At 47.9% G+C, this 21,552-nt stretch overlaps 1 protein-coding gene across 8 annotated transcripts in view; it reads left to right on the top strand.

Annotated features, from left to right (window-relative positions):
• NfI (Nuclear factor I) overlaps positions 1–21,290 on the top strand; it is a 73,955-nt gene extending 52,665 nt beyond the window's left edge. For all 8 annotated transcript variants that reach the window (XM_077644453.1, XM_077644451.1, XM_077644447.1 and 5 more), the window contains 4 exons: positions 2,231–2,329; positions 4,798–4,913; positions 11,375–11,639; positions 13,391–21,290. In XM_077644453.1, the coding sequence (XP_077500579.1) occupies positions 2,231–2,329; positions 4,798–4,913; positions 11,375–11,639; positions 13,391–13,446 (536 nt within the window). In that variant the 3' untranslated portion in view covers positions 13,447–21,290. The remainder of the gene's footprint in view (positions 1–2,230; positions 2,330–4,797; positions 4,914–11,374; positions 11,640–13,390) is intronic.
• Positions 21,291–21,552: the final 262 nt, after the last annotated feature.

The following is a 21,552-nucleotide window of genomic DNA, read 5'->3' as shown; positions in this document are numbered from 1 at the left end:
TAAGGCGGAGCCTAAGTCCGATTTCGCTGATCTTTATTCTCAAGCATGCTTGACTTCGAAAACCGAGCCTCTAACTGAAACCAAAGTTCTAGCGCATTTAATTCGCATCTAGCCGAACTACCTGTATGCTAAGTCTTCTACCATTTTTTTTAATGCTGCCTTATGTGTTTGCTCATGTACTTCCGGCCGCATTGTGTAGTTGGTTCTTTGGGCGTCAGCTGAGCTGGCGAATTTGAGTGCAAACAAATATTACTAACCAGAATGTGCACTTTTAATCCAGCAATGCATTTAATGTCGGCATTTGTGGCTTTTGGCATGTAGCATGCAGTGTTTGGTCTGAGCACAAGGCCTAGGTTAGCTTAATTGTTAGGCCTATGTGAACCTATGTTAACTGTTACACCATCCTGTGGCTTTATGTTAGGTCTTCGCATAGAGAGCACCCGTTTCTTTATGGAAGTCCACACTGAATGCACAGCCATAAAGAAGGTTAAGAAAAAATATAATAGACGAAAAAATGATGGCGGACATGAGGGCATGGTGACTTTTGAGGGCACGAGGATGCTGAATTGGGCGAGTTGGAGTGGATGCATATTTGGCAAGTACAGCGTGAAACAGGCAAGGCCGCAAAGCTGGATCAGTCACTCACACGAGCTCTTGTGCCTGTGATCTTGCTTTTCGGCCTTTTCTTTTTCACACGGTATTTGCGAAACATGCAGTGATGAGAGAACATGTAATTGCGCTAAGAACACTGATCCCATTGCCACAAAGAAAGTCAGCATCTCAGAGCATTAAACGCAGCCCTGCAGCAGTGCAGTCTGTTATCAATGTAGACAGTGGACTGCAAGTTTTTCACTTTGTTATGACTGCATGTGAGCAAGCGTTGCACTTTGTGTTTTGACTAGAGCGGTCACACTGTGATGCTCTTTGGGTGACTGGTTGCACATTATTCGTTTATATCACACTTGTGAGCAGTCATATATACCATATTTACTTGCATAAGTTGTGCACCCCAAACTTTTTACCCGGACTTTTTAAAAAGAAACATTTACTTACATATTTTGCACTCTCTGCTGTGCATGTACGCAGGTGCACGCAAGGCAGGCTTGGGAATATCGGCACGGCTGCATCGCCGTGTGTGTAGTTGCGCGAGGTGCGAGTGGTGAGCACTCGAATTATGCGTCGTTCACCTGGCTCGCTCATGCTGGCAGTCGCTTTTCCAGATGATCAGTTGCAAGTGTGCCTGAATCCGACACTACCGAACCATTTGCTGTTCGGTTTACTGATACTCAGCTGAGCCGCAAGCGAGGGAGCCATTTCATTGCGCCTGTTTGTATTGTATCGTTGTATCATTGCGCGCTGTCAAGCATCAAGCTTGTCATGCATGCCAGCTCTGGTGACAGCGAGTTCACACCTTTCTTTGAGAAGGGTCACGAGGGTCACGGTGGCAATCCATCCTTTGAATGACTCCATGATTATCGTTCAAAAATGAATATAGTGGTGTAACCCAGCCTCAGTGATCCATGCACAAAAAAAAAATTGGTTTAGCCTTGGTTAAACCTGGAGTGACGCGATAGCTACAGCTGGCTGGGTGGAACTTGCTCAGTCGAATTGCCTTTCGCCTTGCCTTTTGCCGCTCCGTTTCACTGGACGTTCCTTCTTCATCTTCGTCCCACTTGACACAGCGCACGCACACAGCTGTTGCAGCTCGGGTTCGCCGGCGGGCCGCACCGCCAGCAGCAGCAGCAGCAGCTGCTCTGCACCACGTGGCTGGTCACGTGACCAACCATGTGACGAACCATATGACAACGTGGCGGCGCCGCCACGCTGAAGGCTCGAAATGCTACCGTATTGTAGCTATCGCTACAAAACTCTCCAGAAGCACTTCAGTTTCCTTACGAAAATGGCCGGAGGTGACAACACCTGTATTTCATTTTCTGAGCTTCTGTAGCTTATAATAGAAGCACTGTTTTCAGTGAGAGTTGCGTCTTTGTTGTTAAAACACAATAATGTATTTTGTTCCCCTTTTAAGAGGGGCAGCCATAGGTCAGCTGAACTAAAAAGCGCTCGGGTTCTTAGGAGTAGTTTGATGTTTTCGAAGGAATGGAAAAAAGCAAGGGTGGGCTACCTTTCAAAGGCGGACCGTCTATTTGGATTTTGCACTCAGCTGGTAGAAGTAGCGCATACTGCTTCAGTGCGAGTCTTGAGAGACCATCGTGTGTCTCATGTCCAGGCCCCAGCAACCAGCCGCAGCCTCAAAGCAGTCCGCCCAGCGTGGAAGGCGCTCGGCCCGAAGACAGCACCCCCAAGGAAGATTCGGCCAGCCCCAGCAGTGAGTAGCATCGAAAGAGTGTTACAGCTAGGGGTGTGTGAATATTCAAAATTTTTAATATTTTGCAAATAGTAATTAGTACTCGATCTGATTCGTACTGCACTTTTATTATTCTAAATATTTGAAATTCCTTACCCCACACACAGAAATCCAGGTCTTTTAGTTGTGCTAATGAAACGGAATGGGCTCGTTCTTGAAGCAGATCGGCTTCTTGGGCTTACCTACCACGAACGATTCTAGAACTACTCATCTTTATGCGAGCATTCCTCCAGAAAAATTCCGTCATGTATGTGCAGCTTCAGCATAGAGTAAAAGCATCAGAGTAATCATCGAAGGTAAATCTGATTGCTTGAGCAGAATTGTCACATCAGATGTCTGATCGTGTCTTATGCAATTTTCAATGTGCAATGAAAATTATAAATCGTCGTTTCTTCTATATTGTGGTGCTCAATGTGATGTATCATATTTTCATTTCATATTTTCACTTTATTTTCTAAGCAGCAAAAAAAAAAGCATTTATAACTAAGAAAATTTATTTCATAAATTTTCTCATCGTTCGATTCAAAAACATGATTCCCGTACCTAGAAAGACAGGTTGTCATTGTTTTGAAGTGAATCATGGCATGTTCTTGCTTGTAGGGTCCACACACAAAATTTGGAGTCGGTGCACGCAGTTTACTTGTGAAATCTGCCAGTGATGGCAACACGTTTTTCATTCATTTATTTTTTTCTTTTCTGCCTTATAAAAGATGCGTTTTAGGTGAGAGTAGTTTCTTTGTCTTTAGAATTCCACAGTCTTCGATATAGGCTAATTTCAGTTTATCCTCAGGATCCCTTTGAAAGACTGAGAACCCCAGCCTTAGAGACAGAAATTACAGTCCTATCAAGCCTCTTTATAATGAATGCGGATATTGTGCATTATTAGCTACATCGAATTGTTCCTAAATATTTTCAAAAACACATGCATTTCTTACTTTATATGTGGAATGCAGTTTTCCATACAATGGATAAATCGAACTGGCGAGTGCCAAGCTGTGCCTACTCGGATGGCAGGCAGCAGGCTTTGCTTCACTACACGTGTGTCTAGGGGTGGTGCGCAAGAGTTTGTGCCACGGTTTGGGCTTTACCTTGCATTTGCCAAGAGCGCCACAAAAGATATAGCGGCGACAACAGCTGGTTGCCAAGCGGTCTACACCTGTCTGCACTGCTTGCACATGTAGATAGTGCCTCGAAACCTAGACATGGTCCGGAGGTGGTGAAAACGGCAGCAACGTTCACCCTCACATCCAATTTTTTATGCAACACCACTATAAAGCGAGGAAGCCGCCATAGCTGGCATTTTCCGCTCAGTTTTTTGCGGCCCCTGCAATCACTGTGAGTGGCTTCGAAAAAGGTCTCTCCCAGTTGCCGTTCTTTCGCTGATTAAACTTTGCTTCTCCAGCATGAGTTTTTAGCAAAATTTTATTTTACAGGTTTCATCAGTATCAAACTAATATTTTATGATTCTTCACCTATGATTCTTTACCCATTTACAAGGTTTCACTATAGTTCTATATACAGGATTCAGCCAAATTTCTCGCTTTTGGGGTTCATGCATGACGGAAAAGAATTAGCATGCAATCAAAATGCAAAAGGATTTACTTGACAGATTCAACATATAACACACGGCATACATTGATGCACCTGAACAAGAAAACTTCAGGTAGTTTAGCAAGATATCAGGACTGACGCAGTTGCAAACCACCACGGTTTCTGCTGTGTGTTAACCCTCTGACATGGTGGCATTTTTTGTTTCCATCGAAATGAAATATTTTCCCGTCTAAATAGTATACTCAGGCCTAAGAAAGAAATTTTCCAGATTTTGAGCTCAAGATACTGGCGGTTGATTTTTTGCAGGGGTGTGCAAAATTTCGTAAAAAATGTCATAACTGATGAAAGTTGCAACATCGAAACGTCACAACTTTTCAGGTAAACACTCAAAGGGTCATGAAAATATTTCTGTTTCGAAGGTGCACATTATGCTTGAAATTAAGAAAAAAAATAATGTCATTACTGGTGGCAAAATATGTCTGCTCAGAAAGGATGGTCGACGTGATATCCTGCTGGCTGTTTTGGGAAATATATTATTTACTGCGTTCGCTATATGGCATTAAAAAAAGCAGCTCATTTGTGAGATGAAGGATGTGCAATTCACCTGAAACAAAGAAAGTGCTGCTAGGTGCAGCCCACTTTCAGAAAAATTTCCAAGTTCGCTTCGAACACAATTGTGCACATAGCGTGTCAAAAAGTTAACATTGACACTCTCTCGCAACTGGTTCCAGGTTGCTCGAAACATGGGTTACTACTGTACCATGCTACTAAACAGCCTGTGGAGCTTCCCTCCCCCATTTATTCTTGTGAGACCCCCTAATTTTTGGTTTTTCTTGTTGGATCGGGTACTCATGCTGATAAAACATTTGCCTCTGCAGGTGCCTGCAGTGGTGGGGGTGACTCGGTCGTAACCGCCACGGTCCGGTCTTCGTCCAGCCCCTTTCTGGCCCGGTCGGCTGAGCACACGTTTGGCCACATCCACTCACAGGGACAGGTGAGCTGATCATTCCATTCGCTCCTAGCGGAACTTGCCATGCGAGCAAAATTGTGCGGGCGAGAGAGAATTCCTTTGGCTGACACATTTTTTTAATACCGTTTGCAGAGTTGGGGATGAGGATCTTACATGAGGGTAGCCCTTTTACTCGAATATATATGGGAACTGGTCGCTTAGTGGCAGAGTGGCTAAAGTGTTTCACCATGGTCCTCAAAAGCTCAAATTTTGGTGATTATATTTAGTGTGGTCCAACATATTTAGGCCTTTCATCCATCTGCAGACAGCTGTTCAGTAAAACATACTGGAAGATCAGAATTGCTGTTTTAAGCATGTCTTTATCACAAAGATGGTTTAAAGATCATTCCTTTTTGTTCGACTATGCTTCAAACAGATGTCCACACTTTCTTATAGAATAAGAAGGAACATTGTTGCAATCGTACAATGTGCAGTATTAGCCAGTTCAAATGTATTTATGTTCTTATATAAATTAGGGTTTCTTTCAAACATGGTCACAGTTAAATTTCTACGTCAGTGCGTGTTTCATGCCATTATGCAGTCCCATTTACCCGTAGTCCTTTGCATCGAAGTCTTTTTCGTAAGAAGGCTGTTGTGTTTTTTTACTTTCTTTTTAACATGCCATTTTAGTTTGAGAAATATGTTATGATTTTATAATATAATATTTTGATGTTAAACAGAAGTAAATGTTTTCCAGATTGAAAGTTGGGCCGTAGTTTTTAGTTTTCCGTCATCTTTATCTTTGTGCTGTTTGGTTTTCATTTGGGATTGCGTGTTTGTCCGAGTTTCTTCCTTCCTCTTCAGTGCCCATGCTTTTCTTTATTTTTGATAACAGTTCAGTCTCAATAATTTAAGCTTCAGAGAGAACAAAATTTTGTTCTTATTTTGTGAGTTCAAAATAATGGGAGCCTTTTTAATGCACTTTTTGTTGACAGGGCCAAAAAGCGAGTTTGAATAGACTGGCAGTCTGAATTAGGGACGTGGGCCTTACAGCTATTTTTTTTATTTACCAACGAGATTTATTGGAACTGCAGACACTTGTTCAGCTTTTTCAGCTGATTTCAAATGTTCTGGCACGTGGGGGGGGGCGTCTTGATACCTTGTCAGTGTAGCGAACCATGACGGCCGCGCCTGATGCCACATAGGCAGATCACTGACGAAGCACCGATGAAGACGAGGTGCCGATGAAAGACGAAGCATCGCCGCGCTGCACGAGATCACTTGGTTTTGGACTGGCCGTTGGCGCTGCCCGCCTTTTTGTGTCACCCGCTGTGAACTCTCTCTCCTGATCTATTTGTGCACAAACCCACTTTCACTTGGTGGAGGTGGGGATTTGCTGACGTCGTGCAGCTTTGAAGCCGTACGCTTCCGGTCATCACCATGCCTGAAGATTCCGGCCCCAGTCCTGCCGCACTGCTGCCGACCGTCGTCTGCGCTGGAGCTTTGCGCCAGCGCGATCCTGCTGTATTCAGTGGTACCGGGGACCATGACGTCGAGGATTGGATAGCCTCGTACGAGCAGGTCAGCACCCATAACAAATGGGATGATGCCCTCAAACTGAACAACGTCATCTTCTATCTCGTGAACGTTGCGAATCTGTGGTACCGCAGCCACGAGGCTGACATCACATCGTGGTCCGCCTTCAAGCAGAATTTCGCCGACGTCTTCGGCTGGCCTGCGGTGCGCAAGTTGCACGCCGAGCAATGCCTACGTGCTCGGGCTCAGCTGCCTGGTGAAAATTTCACCAGCTACATTGAGGATGTGGTGGACCTGTGTAAGTGTGTCGATTCTTCGATGCCGGAGCGCACCAAGATCGATCATATCCTGAAGGGCATCGACAACGACGAGTTTCAGATGCTTCTGGCCAAAAATATAGCAACCGTCGTCGATGTCATTGCCCAATGCCAGAGCTACAACGAGCTACGCAAGCGCCGTCTTCTCACTCGCTCTCCACTCTCGCACCCGGAGCCTCTGGCGGCTTTGACGTCTGACCCCGACCAGTTGCCACTGTTACCCCAGATAAAGCAGTTTGTTTGCGAAGAAGTTGCTCATCAGCTCTCTCGTTCACCTGAGTCCTGACACTGCCTCTCCTTTTGTGCCTCCACTTCAACGCGTCATCCGAGAACAAGTCGCCGAGGCTCTTCCTACCCTGCTTGAAGTTCCTTTCGTCCCTCCTTTGCCGTACGCCGAAGCCGCGCACGTTATAGCCCCTCCAATCCTGTGGCGACGCTTTTGACGTACGCCGCCGTGGCTGGGCGGCCTCGGCCTGTGCCCTTTCCACCCAGTCAGCCTGTCCTGCGTCCGGCACCGGTCCCACCAGCGGCCCTGCTTCATCCTCCCTCCTCGCCACATTAGAACCCTCGGCGCACACCGGACAATCGTCCTATATGCTTTTCGTGCGGTTGCCCCGGCCGCGTGGCCCGCCTCTGTCGTTGCCGCATGGTTGCCCCTCCAGCGTTTGTGCCTTCTGCCGGTTCACCTCAGCTGCTTCGGACTGCTCCACCTCTGGAAGCGTACGTCACCGACCAGCGTTCGTATATGACCCGTCGATCCCTGTTCCCACGTTGCCGTTCACTGTCGCCTATGAGCCATCGCCCTATGTCCGCTGACGAGGGAAACTAAGTTCCGCAGTTCCAGAGGCAAGAACTGCGTGCTCTTCGAACAGTTCAAGGCCTCATCGTTCTCCCACGAACATTCTAGTGGTTTCTGCCGATGGTCTGCCTGTGTCCGCGCTTGTCGACTAGGGTGCTGCTGTGTCAGTGATTGATGAGAGACTATGCCGTCGCTTACGTAAAGTGACAACATCATTTTCTGGTTTGTCGCTTCGCACTGCAACTGAAGAGAGGATTGCACCTTTGGCCACATGCACAGTGCGGGTTGTCATTCCTGACATTTTGTACAGTGTCGAATTCTTGGTCCTGCCGTCTTGTTCCCACGACGTGATTCTCGGGTGGGATAACGCCGTGATCGACTGCGCACGTGCTGAGGTAGAATTTTCTGCATTGCGTGACGAACTGGCCGACGACCTCCATTTCGTGTGTCCGCAGAAGCTCACTGTCACTGAAGCCATCCATGTCGCTCCGGAGGCTTCAGCGCTTGTATCCTTCTCGTGTCCTACAGCACCGGCCGTCACCGTTTTATTTACGCCATCTTCTTCCTTTGTCCACCGCAAAAACCTGCCACTACTGTCTGCTGTTCTCGATGTTCACGGAAGTCTCACGAAGATGCTTACATACAATCCACCTCCTTGCCCGCTTACCCTGCTACATGGCGAGTCTCCTGGTTCAATTTAACCTGCCCACCTTCTTTCTCTCTGACCTGGATGCCCCCGTGACCTCCCGCAGTTCCTGCATCAACGCTCTTCATTCCGATTCGGCATTTGATCTATTGCCCGACGACGCTGTTCCTTCTGCCCACCGGACGCAGCTCTCAGCCCTTCTGTACACGTTTTGCTCCAATGTCGCTCACACTCCTTTAGGCTGGACTTCCACCGTCACTCATCGTATAGAGACCGGATCTCACCAGTCTTTTTGACAGCAGCCATACCGTGTGTTGGCGGCAGAGTGCCGCATGATTAGCAAACAAGTTGAGGACATAATACACCGGGGTGCCATCCGTCCGTCTCACAGCCCTTGGTCTTCGCCGGTGGTACTTGTAAAGAGGAAAGATGGTTCAATCCGATTTTGTGTCGACTACCGCCGCCTCAACAAAATTACCCACAAGGACAGTTACCCTCTTCCCCGCATCGACGATGCTCTTGATTGCCTCCAAGGCGCTGAGTACTTTTCTTCCCTTGACCTACGTTCCGGCTACTGGCAAGTACCGATGGCTGCACGTGACAAAGAAAAGGCAGCATTTGTCACACCCGACGGCCTCTATGAGTTCAATGTGATGCCGTTCGGTCTGTGCAACGTGCCCGCCAGATTCGAAAGGATGATGGATAACATCTTGCAGAAGTCCAAGTGGCAGACATGCCTCTGCTACTTGGATGGCATTGTTGTCTTTTCCGCCGATTTCGCCTCGCACGCTTACGGCAGGTTTTGACTTGCCTGACTGATGCCGGCCTTCACCTGAATCTCAAGAAGTGCCACTTCGCGGCTCGGAAGTTGACCATCTTGGGGCACATCGTCTTCAAGGAAGGCGTTCTCCCTGACCCAGCCAAGCTCCGTGCTGTGGTGCAATTTCCTAAACCTATGTCGCTTATGTAACTTCGAAGCTTCATAGGTTAGTGTTCCTATTTCCGGCGCTTCATACGCAATTTCACGTCAATCATTGCTGCGCTGACGAACCTACTTGGCGGAAACAATGACATGTCTGGCTGGTCGGCCGAGTGCAACGAAGCATTCAATATCCTGCGCCATCTTTTGACTTCGCCGCCAATGCTCCGACACTATGACCCAACATCACCTACCGAGGTCCATACGGATGCGAGTGGCATCGGCCTTGGAGCTGTCTTGGCTCAGCGAAAAGATGGGTTTGAAGATACGCAGTTGCGTATGCGAGTCGCGTGCTCACCAAAGCTGAATCTAAATATTCCGTCACGGAGAAGGAATGTTTAGCTATTGTATGGGCACTAACGAAATTCTGGCCCTATCTGTACAGTCGCCGGTTTGATGTCGTCACAGACCACCATGCGCTCTTCTGGTTATCGTCTATTAAAAATTCATCCGGTCGCTTCGCTCGATGCGCTCTTCCCCTTCAAGAGTTTGACATCCGCGTTATCTACCGTTCCGGCCGTAAGCACATGGACGCCGATGCTTTGTCTCGGTCTCCCATTCCCAGCGACGCTGCCTGCTCTTCGGCGCAGATTCCGTGCTTTCGTCTCTTACCATCGCTGATATGCCTGCGGAGCAGCGGAAAGACCCGTGGCTTGCTTCCCTAATGGACGCTGTGTCTTCGTCACAAAACGTTGCACCTTCAAGAATATTGCGGCATCAAGCTCCGCACTTTGCCCTCCGGGACGGCCTTCTATACCACCGCAACTACATGCCTGATGGTTGGCGCTGGTTTCTCGCGATTCCCCGCCATTTACGATATCAAATTTGTGCCTCTTACCACACCGACCCTCAGTGCGCGCACACTTGTGTGGTGAAAACATTCAAAAGACTTTCTCAGCGTTACTATCGGTGCAGCATGTACGCCTATGTTCGGAAATACGTCCGATCTCGCATCGCCTGTCAGCGGCGGAAGACATCCACTCCTCGTGTGACTGGCCAATTGCAACCACTCCCTTGCCCGGCACGTCTTTTCGATCGCGTTGGCGTTGACCTTTACGGCCCGCTTCCTTGTACAGTCTCTGGGAACCGTTGGATTATCGTCGGCGTCGACCACCTCACCCGGTATGCCGAGACAGCCGCCCTTCCTGCTGCTACTGCCCGCTAAGTTGCGATCTTCCTGCTGCATCATTTTGTTCATCACACGGTGCGCCGCGCGAGCTCCTAAGTGACAGAGGCTGCGTCTTCCTTTCCCACGTCATAGAAGCTCTGCTTACCGAATGTCGCATCGTACATTGGACCACCACTGCCTACCATCCCCAAACTAGCGGGCTGACCGAGCGCTTCAATCGTACTCTCGGAGACATGCTCACGATGTATGTCGCAGTGGATCAGACCAACTGGGACGCTGTCCTTCCTTTCGTGACGTACACGTACAACATCCCCACGCAGTCAACCACCGGTTTTACCCCCTTCTTCCTGCTGTATGGGCGTGAGCCGTCGTCCACAATGGATACCATCTTACCATGTACTCCTGACGCCTCCGAGTGGACGCCCCTCTCCGAAGTCGCAAAGCATGCGAAGGAATGCCGCCAGTTGGCGCGCTCTTTTACATCGGCATCCCAAGGCCGCCAAAAGCATCATCACGATAACGATAACCGGCAACACGTTTTTCCAATAGGATCCCTAGTTTGGCTCTGGGTTCCAGGCACACCACCAGGATTGTCGTCAAAATTCCGTACAGAATACCACGGTCCTTATCGCATCGTCCAGCAAACGTCGCCTGTGAATTACATCGTGGAGCCGCTCAACCCCTCTTCGGACTTGCGCCATCGCGGCTGAGCAACTGTCCACGTCAGCCGCCTGAAGACCTACTACAACCTGCTCCTCGTGTCCTTGCCATAGGTCACCAGGGTGGCTCCTCTTCGTTCCCGGGGCAATTGTAGCGAACCATGACGGCCGCGCCTGATGCCACATAGGCAGATCACTGACGAAGCGCCGATGAAAGACGAAGTGCCGCCGCACTGCACGAGATTGCTTGGTTTTGGACTGGCCGTCGGTGCTGCCCGCCGTTCTGCTCGCCGTTTTGTGTCACCCCGCCGTGAACTCTTTCTCGTGATCTATTTGTGCACAAACCCCCTTTCACTAGTACTAGTGGGGAGTCTGAGACTCCCCCTCTTACTTTAAATGCTGGCTACATCGCATGCTTAACATTTCTGCCTCTGCGTGCAGCTCTTCTCGTACCCGGGCACAGCTGGGAGTGGCGCATCCACGCTGTCGTCGACAGTGCTCAGCCCCTCTGGAGCGGGGGGTCTGCTGGCGTCTCCACGATCGGCGCGGACGACCACGACGCCCACGCCGCTGCCGCCGCGCTGGAACCCGCCTTTTATTGCGCTTGACGAGAACATGGACTACCAGATGATGGCAGGTCTGCTGCCCCCTGCTGGGGCCCAACCACCGCCCGACAACTCACTCATGGGCCCGCCCCACGATGATGGTGAGCTGCCGCTGTTCGCGGGTCATTCTCTCGCACAATAAATATGGCCTGTGCAATGTCCGTGCATGGTAAAGAGCCCACTTTAAATTATTCCCTGCCCTCCGCTACAGCACCTCTTTCTCGCTTTCTTTTTTCACTCACTCCTTCATCTCTTCCCTCAGGGTGGATTTGAGGGGTCCACCAAGAAGTGAAACAGTTGCTGCACTCTTTCCTTTCCTCAAAACCAATTTACATTTTCATCTAGATGTGTTGCTAGATAAAATGCATTGTGTCCCCATGCACTGTGTCCTCATGCCCTGCTTCAGTGCAGAGCTTGCTCCATACGATTTGAAAGATAATTCAGTAAATTATCACTCAAAAAACTAAGCGTCATGTCACCTTGAGAGTAATTTGCGACAGCATTGGATTTCACATTTGTCGCAGTTTCTGTTGCAACTTGTGTATGTGCTTTGGTCAGTTTTTTTGCAATTATATTTCCATCGCCCAACATATATGGACCGCTAGCCGCAAAAGCAGGTATTCGCTATGCTGTGACGGTGCCGACATTTGCATGTCACATTTTTTTTTTTCGTTTCTTAATCTAGATAGTTGTCTAGTAACTAGATTGTTCGCAACATGGTGGGCAGGTTGTGATAGTGTTATGATAACGTCGCGTGACCTCTCTCAACCAATCTATAATACAATTGCCACATGCCGTGGTGGGCTGATTGTGATGATGCTGCAAGGTCAGGTGACCTCTTTCAACCAATCAGTTAATTTTGCCTCTGACATTGGCGGGGATTTGGTGAGACGAAGACTCTAATACTGTCTCATTAAAAGCCTAATATATTTTCATGTTTTTTACAGCAATAGCTGTTACTGGCTCAATCTTCCAGATTCGCAGCGTTGATGCAGATATTTCACAGCGAGGAGAATCGCAGGCTGGTATGAGGGGAGCGTAGGACTTTGGGAGAAGAAGGGTTGAGGGAACACAATATGGGTAGGAGAGAAGGACAGAAAGAGGTGTGAGGGGTAGAATATTTGAAAAGGAGGAGGGTAGGGGCTGGAAGAGGGCAGTAGGATAACTGTTAAGCAATGCTACAACTGCGTCTGTGAACAAAAGCAATGTTGCACACGAATCATCGCCGAGCTCTCACATTGTGCTGCATGTGTAGACATTTGGTTAGAGGCACCCCCCCCCCCTCCCCGGGTGCCCCCCCCCCCCCTCCCCGGGGCAGCACCCGGTTAGAGGCAGGAAAACATTCACATTATATTTTTTTTAAAGAGTGCTAATGAATAAATAAATATTGTCAATATTTTGTGGTATGGATGATTGTGGGTTGACAGTACAAAAATTAACAGGGGAGATAACTGTAAACCACTGCAAACATTCTATGAGCATGTAAAAATGTGTATCGATATGCGTAGGAATGTTCAGCTTGCAAATCATGCAAAAGTGGGGGGTAAGTGCATTGCTGTGCCCCTGTCATAGCGCTGCATCCAGTATGGCCTGCATCCACCGTACAACCCCCCCGAGAGATGCCTCCAGTACTTCTAACAGCACTTCCTCGGGTTGTATGTAGAATTCAGAATTATTTTAGTTGGTGCATGATTATGCAGTTGTCTCACTAACATTGGACCAGGCTCCAGGCAACACTTCTTTGGCGTAAGTGACTGGTCTCATTAGTGCGTCTATTAACCAAGCATTACTATAAGCTTTCTTAGTTCACCTGGTGATGTGTTGGTTGCCTCTTGTTTGACCTCTCTCGCAGAACGTTTCTTCTCGGTGGCCAGCGGAGAAGCCGAAGAGGCGTCCAAGCCGTCCTGAGCCATTTGCTCAAGGGATCCCCCTCTCTTCCCAGCCCGGGTGCCAAGGCCAGAAAAGAAAGACAAGACATGTGGTTTCTCTTGTGATAGGCAGAGACTCGATCGTTGTACCATAGCCCTTTTTAGACATGCTGCTCTGTAGCTCATTTTTTCAAAAGGAGTGACCGGAGTAAGGGCCTTTTTTACAAGCTCCACGCTAGAGACAGTTATATATACAACGTTATAGCATTATATACACACATATATACACATATTATATATACTATATATACACATGCCTGTACACGCAAACACACACGAGAATAGGCAACGTGCGTTGCAGGTGGCATGTGCAGAAATGACGTGCAAGCCTTCCGTTCTTGGATTATTTTTTTCTTTTGTCATGTAGCCAGTTTAGTGGTTGGCGCAAGTCTTCAAGAGTCACAAGTATGCCTACAAAACTTTGCTCTACAAATCTATGCAACCGGGGCCCCACCCCTTAGAGGGCTGGCCATGCCCCGCTCACACCTGAGGCAATAATTTAGCTCGGCGACACATCGTCACTGTACATAGAGCCAGCGGCGCTCAGAAAGCCCGGTGCATCATCGTCTTCGTTGCCGCGTCTCGTCTCTTTGCAGTGGGGCGAGACCGACTGTGTTTTTTTAATCTTTTTTTTTCTCTCCTCAGCTGCACACACACAAACACAGACAAACACATTTACGCACTTGCGTTGTTCTGTATATACGGCCATGTGTACAGCCAGAGCGACATAATATATAATGATTGCGCTGGGGAGGCGGGGGCATGCGTCGCCCGCTGCCCCGCTCCCGCCGTGCTTTGTTCATTTTTTGCGCCGCGCTCTGGCGACAGGTTAGTTTTTCAGTGCCTTTTTGCGAGGGGCGGCCCGTCCGCGGCCGCGCAGTGCCATTGTTTCGCTTGTTGCCCCCCCCCCCCCCCCCCCCCCCCCCCCCTCCACTTCCCATTTTTGCCTGCAGAGGGCGCTAGTACAAAATATCCAGAGGGCGCCCCCTGCCAGTCCTCCCCCCGCCCTTCCAAGTTGAGTGTGTGTGCCAATTTCGTTTCTCGCCGTAGCCTTACGCGAGGGGCGCTCCTGTGCTCTTCTGCTGTTGATACATGCTAGATTAGACGTGCCTTTGAAAGATGTTGCGAGTCTAGCGCCATATGCAAAATGCCAGCACTGACGGGCTTTCTGTTTGTGTGTCGTTGGCACGCTCGTCCGCTCACTTACACCGGTGCGCTCACGGAAAAAAAATAACTAAAACAAAGCCCAAAAGCTGTTCTGTAGCCTGCTGTTTAATAACTACAGGAATCTCTGTAGAATATGATGTTGCCGCTGCTGCTACTGCTGCTGCTTTTTGCAGTCTGTTGTTCTGTTTTTTTTTTCCTCTGGGCCTGTTTTTTTTTCTACTTCAACCCCTGATGTATTAGGCTTCGCGTGTGTGTGTGTGTAGGTGCAGACAGAAACATGCAAGACTGCATTACGCCGTAGGGCCTCCGGTGTGAAAACTTACAGCGAGTTGAAAGGAGGAGTGTTTGCACCAGAGCCGTAGAGGACAAGGAAGAGGGGAAGCTCTCATTACTATCGCGTCACAGCGGTGTTGGTCAACGGCGTTTGGTTCCGTTGGCGCCCACAGAAGGCGTGGCCCGCACAATGCCCACTCTGCAGCTTTCATTTCAAGCTTCCAGAGCTCAACGTCTCTCGCTTCAACGAACAAAATGGTGCAGCCAAATTGCTGGTTGCTCCTAGAGCACGGGTGCTAGATTTGTTAGAGCACTCTCTATTTTTACAAGCTCGCCGCTCTCTTGCGAATGTAGCTTAGAGGGCTCATTTTTTAGCTTATTAACCCCCATAGCATCAGCTGTGCAAGCTATATCGTTGATCGTCATTGCGCTCAAAGCTGCATTGTTCATCTTTTTTGTTAAAAACATGCCGCTGAACACTGTACAGGCTTAGGATCTCTCATCTCATCATTTTCTGTAAAAATAATTCTGTTTGCTTGTAGCGGCGCTGCTACTTACGCATCTATCATGATCACTTTCTAGTTAAAGGCAGAGTTTTTACTTAGATCACTTTTTTCCGAGGCACAGGTGATTGCGATGGGTTGCAGAAGGTGTGTGTGTGTGTTTCTCAACAGGTTTTTTTATATCTACTTAATGCAGATTAAGTGCTGAGCAAGGGAGACTCTGATTGAAGCAAGAAATTGCTGGCACATGTGCGCGGCTCACCTTAAAAGTTGATGGGCCATGGCAAATGGGCAGAAAATTTAACATAGCTCTTCGATGCACATAGCTTCAACTCTGCTCTTACGACTGCCATTGAGTAGCTGCTTGGCACTGCTACACGGAAAGACACTGAAAATAGCTCAGTGGTTCTGTGCTGCTTAGTTTTGTGCGAATGCTGCTAGGGTTTATGCTGTTGGGTACTCCATGATTGTAGCTCCGTAGGCTCTAAAAAGCATAGACACCACTAGAAGTGCTCTCAAGTAGAGCTAGCTTTGAGGGCTCGCATTGAGGAAATGCTTGTGTAGGAGCAAGTTTGCATCTTGGCAAAACGTCTCAAGCAGGAAAAGACCTTTCACAGTGGATCTGGTGGCAGTGGCTGTGTTGGCAAAGGATTCTTAATTGTCTGTAGGGGATGCACACATTAACTGCAGTCGGTTCTGCTTGCCATTTGAAGTGTTCATGACTCGCACTCTTTGCCAAAGCTCTCTGCAAGCCAAACTGCATTCTTGAAAGGAAGCGCACATAAATGTTGCCAGGGTGCGTTTTTTGCACAGACTGCCATTCTAGCAGGGAATGTCATTTTTTTGTTTTGATTTCACTACCTGCGGCTCTGGTGCAGAACCGTGTCAGTCAAGTGTAAGCGTTTGAGAAGCTGTCTGGCTCCAAGCATCACTGCCCGAGATGGTGTCTTTTGGTTTTTTTTTTTTCATGACCATCAAATGTTTTTCTAGACACAGTGCAACTTGATGTTCTCTAATTCCTTATCTGGCTGCTGTGAGTGTGGGAACCCTGAAATGCTTTTGGGGGAATAGATATGTGGAAGGTTGAAAGTGAACTGCTGTTGTGATCTCAGAAGGGTGCCTCGCAATCGATTTTCGAGAATTAACTGAACTAATGCATTGTTGATTATGCGCATTGAGGTCAGAAGGGAAACCCGAAGCTGATGCACTAGTAATGCATGCTTTATTCACACAATATGGCCCTTGTCTGGTCACATTCAAGCTCTTAGTGCATTGTCATGATTTGTGCAGATTTGTAGAAGCATGTTTTTCCGCTTTGTTGCATGAGCAGGTTGAGCGGTAATCTTATTCGTGCATGCACTTCACGTAAGCACTTGACGCCACAAACGACGCGGTGTGCTTTGCTATGGAAAAGGCCAGTAGCAGATAAGTGCTGCCTTTAAAAGGACCCTGAGGACAATTCCATCCCATTATTGTTTTCAGTAAAAATTGATTCTCTGTCCTCTACTGGCTATGTAAACGTTTGTTTGGAAGCAAATGACGGTATTTATCAGCAAGAAAATTGGGTTAGAAAATCTTCCCGCTAGTCGATTCAAGCTCGTGCCATCCTTACCGATAAGGATAGGATGCTGTCGCTCTGAAGTTAAAGGCGGCATAGTGTAGCCGTTGAGATCCGCGACCCAAAATAAGTGTCGGTGCACGCATTTAGTTGCAAAATCAGCCGGGGATGGCACTACCTGTACTTCTTTTTTTTGTCATTTCTAGCTTATGAAAGCTTTATTTTCAGTGGCAGTGGCCTCTTTGTGATTAGCACGTGGTAGTCTATTGATACAGGTCAACTTCTATTAGTCCTCGGTGTCCTTTTGAGACAGATGACATTCCATTGTTCAGTGGGGCATGACTTGTCTCGGTACGCAACAGTGAAACAAGAAAGTAGGTATGAAAGCAGGAAAGCACAGGATAGGATGCTAGTGAAGAACTGCTGGATTAATGTGTTTGTAGCAAATTTCTATTGCTTTGCCCTTAGAGAGCTCTTCCGTCTAGACAGTAATCATAACTGCAGGTACTCTAAGGCACGCAGAATTGTCAAAAGTCCGTTCCACCGGCGTTGTTGCCGTGGATTCGCAAGAGAACATGGTCACAATTAAGTGCAGGGGACATCCACACATTAGAGCCAGTCCGTAGAGCCAATTGATGACTGGCAACTGAAGTGTAAGCAGTCAGACCATGTTATTTACCCACTTGTGAACAAATGGTGCAGGTAATGCAGGCCAATGGCATCTTTTGCTCTTCTCCATCACAAATAAGCCAGCCACACCTCCCGATGTCACAACCGCAGCTCACTGCAACCTTGGAGTCGTAGTGTTGTTTGTTTGGGCAATTTAGTCTGTTTAGTAGGGTCGGTGGCTGTCCTTTTATTTTTTAGCTGTGCTCAGAAAGTTAAGAACGTGTAGCATTCTCGATGAGTGACACCGGTCAAGCATGCCGAGGATGCGCATGCCAAATTTTAAGATTTATCCTTTAAACCTCTCGGGCAAGGTGCTGTTTTTTTTCTTCACTTTTTTTTTTTAATGTGAAGCCCTGCACCTCAATGGTGCTCTTTGAGCCAGTAAACTTGCATAAATGTTTGAAGATAGTACGAGTTTTATGACAACTTCGCAGCCGCAAGGCAACATTAGATTTATATTAAGCACAAAATAGAATGGGCTGATTTTTCAGCATTTGATAAGGTGCAGGGGAAGATATTTCAGTGCAGCAGATTTCCTTTATTTTTGTGAGGGTTGACTGCCCCATCTTAGTGCTGCACTTCTAAAGTGCTTATTCCTGAACAAAAGTTGGGCACCTTCAGTATGCTTGACCAGTGGTGTGTTTAGTGTGAGTTGTTTATTTTTATCTCACAAATAATCGGAAGTGTGAAAAGGAACAGAAGAGGGGAGAGAAAATGACTTCTCATTGTTTGACATTTCAATGCTCTCACAGAAAGCTGTACACCATTGCTGTCGAGGTGACCATGCAATGTCCCAGGATGCATTGAGAGGGCGGTCATGTTTGGTACATGCTACGAGCATGCATGGCCGAGACAGATAGGACACCTAGGAGGCTGTGAAAAAGTGCTGTCCACCCCTGAAATGTATAGCTTTATCAGACAGATTGTGGCTGTCAGATCCTTAATTCAACACTGTTCTTTCTTCGCGACCCTCATGGACCAACCCAGTTAAAAAAGACCCAATCGGAATGGGCCAAAGCACAGTTGAATCAATCAGAACCAATTTGAAAGGGAATCAAGACCAGTCAGGTTCCAATTGGTTGCAGATGGTTTGTCCCATTTTGGTTGGTCTTTTTTTAACTAGGATGGTGCAACAGCCAGGACCTCATGCGACCTCTGTGCCTCATTCCTTTGCCAGATGTCCAAATCTCCTACCTATATGTCTCACTAAAACTCACGCTAGTGCCTCTTGCATAAAGCTCACTTATGGTGTGCCCCTCATTGCATCCTTGTGACCTCACTGTGTTACTGCACTCGGCATTCAAAATTGCCCGAACATCATGGTGTTGCCAGATTGTGTGGCCTTGCATTTGTTTGCTGCGAGCTGTATTTTGCTGACGGCAAACCTACCTACCGGCATTGACGCAGGGGACCTCGATGAAGCCCTGCTCGAATATTCTGTTATTGTTGGTAGTCATCTGGCAAATCATTGGTTAACATGAGTGCCCTGGTTCTGCGTCATGTCCATACGGGGGTCAGCCTGAAAGCTTGGGGCCAGGTTCACAAAACTGGTTATATGGGAGGTCAACTATACTCCATTTCAAACATCATGTGCAACGCTGTCAGAGCTAGCGCTCTTGCTTGTGCTACCTGCATCCGCGACCAAAAAGCAGTGCGTTATTTGTGGTGAGCGAACCATAGCAAATGCTTTGCCTGTAGGCTTACCACATGACACATTTGTCATGACCTTGATTAAATGCACTGTTATTGCTGACAACATGCTGTCGCTTTCTCGTGCCATAGACCACTCGGGCACAGAAGAAGTGCGGAGTAACGCGCCCTTCCCTTTATTTTCCCGTCCGGACTACTTCCCTACCTTTCACAGCGTGGCACCTGATGTATGAAACGGAGTATAGCGACTGGCTGGTGCTAGTGTGCTGGCCAATGGAAAGAGTTGATGGGCCAGTTGCTAAGGTGCCAGCTAGTCCTGAACCAATCTCAAGTACTAAAGTTTTACGAATCTGGCCTCTGAGAATGCTGCATCCGTTGTTGTCCAGAAGTATGTGAAACAGTCCTCAGTTTATCGTTCTTTATTGAAATTCAGTGTCCTGGTTTATACTCTGTGACAACTTTTTCTGGCAATGGAGCGGAAGCTACAAAGCCGAAACACGCCCCCTCTTTCTACACTGTGAAGTATAGTCCCTGCTTGCAGTTGTTAGTTCTCTTTTAAAACATCATATATTGTCAATATTTGTTATTTTAGCCATATTTCTATCACAATGTTAGAAAGTCAGAAAAAAAAATTGGCCGTGGTTTAGCTCTGATTAAACATGGAGTGACGCGAAAGCTTCAGCTGGCCGAGTGGAACTTGCTCAGTCGAATTACAAAGTCAATCTTTCGCCGCTCCGTTTCACTGGGCGTTCCTCCATCTTCGTCCCACTTGACACGGCGCATGCGAACAGCTGTTGCAGCTCGGTTTCGCCGGCAGCAGCAGCTGCTCCGCACCACGTGGATGGTCACGTGCCACCGCCACGCTGAAGGCTCGAAATGCTATCGTAATGTAGCTGTCACTGCAAAAAAGTTTTCTTGATCACAACAATCTTGCTAGGCACGTATAATTACAATAAGCGTCCATAGATAGCGCCAGCTACACCATCGACGCCAGGCATGCCGTTGTGGGGCCGAACTATTGGCAGAACAATAGCTACGGACGCTGTGCCCTTGTAGCCTTCCCTTCAATGCCAAGACAAGCTGTCACTGAATATGGGCGGGCAGTACTTTCTCTGGAAAAAAAAAAAAATAGTGAAATAGCCATATGAAATGGCATTATACTCCATCTCAGTAGTTGCCAGTGTGCTGGCAGCACTGCTAGGTGTGCTGGAACTGCACCATGCACACATTTCTGCTGTGAAGTTTAGTGCCTTCAAAACTCACCTCTTTCAGAAACGTCCATATATTTAGCAGCCTCTTGTTATTTATTGCATTACTATGTCATTCGGTCATAATTATAGTCTCTTGAATCGGTACACCCGAGTAGACGACTATCAATCGACAAGGTGCAAATATACATGACCTGGCAGGCATTCACACTCCCTACTGGTAGAGGACGTGTGGCTTTCCACTGCACTGTAGAGAACTACTGAGGTGGAGTATGTGTTTGCGCAGCAAAGTGCAATACATACGGTTGTCGTTGAGAATTGAAATTTTTATTGTTGATAATTTGCAAGCATCGAGCAGAGCCTTTCTTTATTGGGTGTCTTGGAGTCAAGGCGGTCTTGTTTGTTTCTGCGAACCGTTTGTGTGGGCACGGTTCAAGCTTGCAGCTCAGATTGCAATCAAACGTGGGCGTGCGCAGTTCACTGCGGCGGCTGCCCGCGGCCCCAGAGGTCTGGTGGTGGGATATGTATCTTTTTGTTGAGGGTTCTAGTCAAGCATCCTTGGAGAGAGAGAGAATGCGAGAGAAAAGGCGAGGCCGACGGGGCCGGTGCGAGGCACAGCGATGCAGGCGCACACCACCACCACCAGCCCGCACGCGGGTTTCTGTTTGTTGAGTTTTGTTTGTTTGCTCCTCCCCCGACATTTTCTTTTTTTGTTGTCTTTTTCCAGCAGTTTTTGACTGGATTTTGTACCTGTTGCTGTTGAGATAGCCAATAAAACCTTTTTGCATCTCCATTATACCGGTTTTAGTGTTGAAGTGGGTGTCCCATGTGGTGGATATTAGTGGATAACCAGCCTTTAAAACGCGATGGTGAATTGAAGCATATCTTTTACCCCAAGATACGACTTTGTATGTATTTTCGGTGACCCGCCGCAGTGGCTTAGTGGTTAAGGCGCTCATCTACTGAGCCGGTGTATCTGGGTTCTTACTTGACCGCAGCAGCCATGTTTCGATGGAGGCGAAACGCAAAAGGCACTCGTGTGCACCCTTGTACCCGGC

This window comes from Amblyomma americanum, chromosome 11 (genome assembly GCF_052857255.1).
Source record: "Amblyomma americanum isolate KBUSLIRL-KWMA chromosome 11, ASM5285725v1, whole genome shotgun sequence".
Taxonomy (NCBI): domain Eukaryota; kingdom Metazoa; phylum Arthropoda; class Arachnida; order Ixodida; family Ixodidae; genus Amblyomma; species Amblyomma americanum.
The sequence above is the reverse complement of the archived record's forward strand: the minus strand, read 5'-3'. Positions and strand labels throughout refer to the sequence as shown.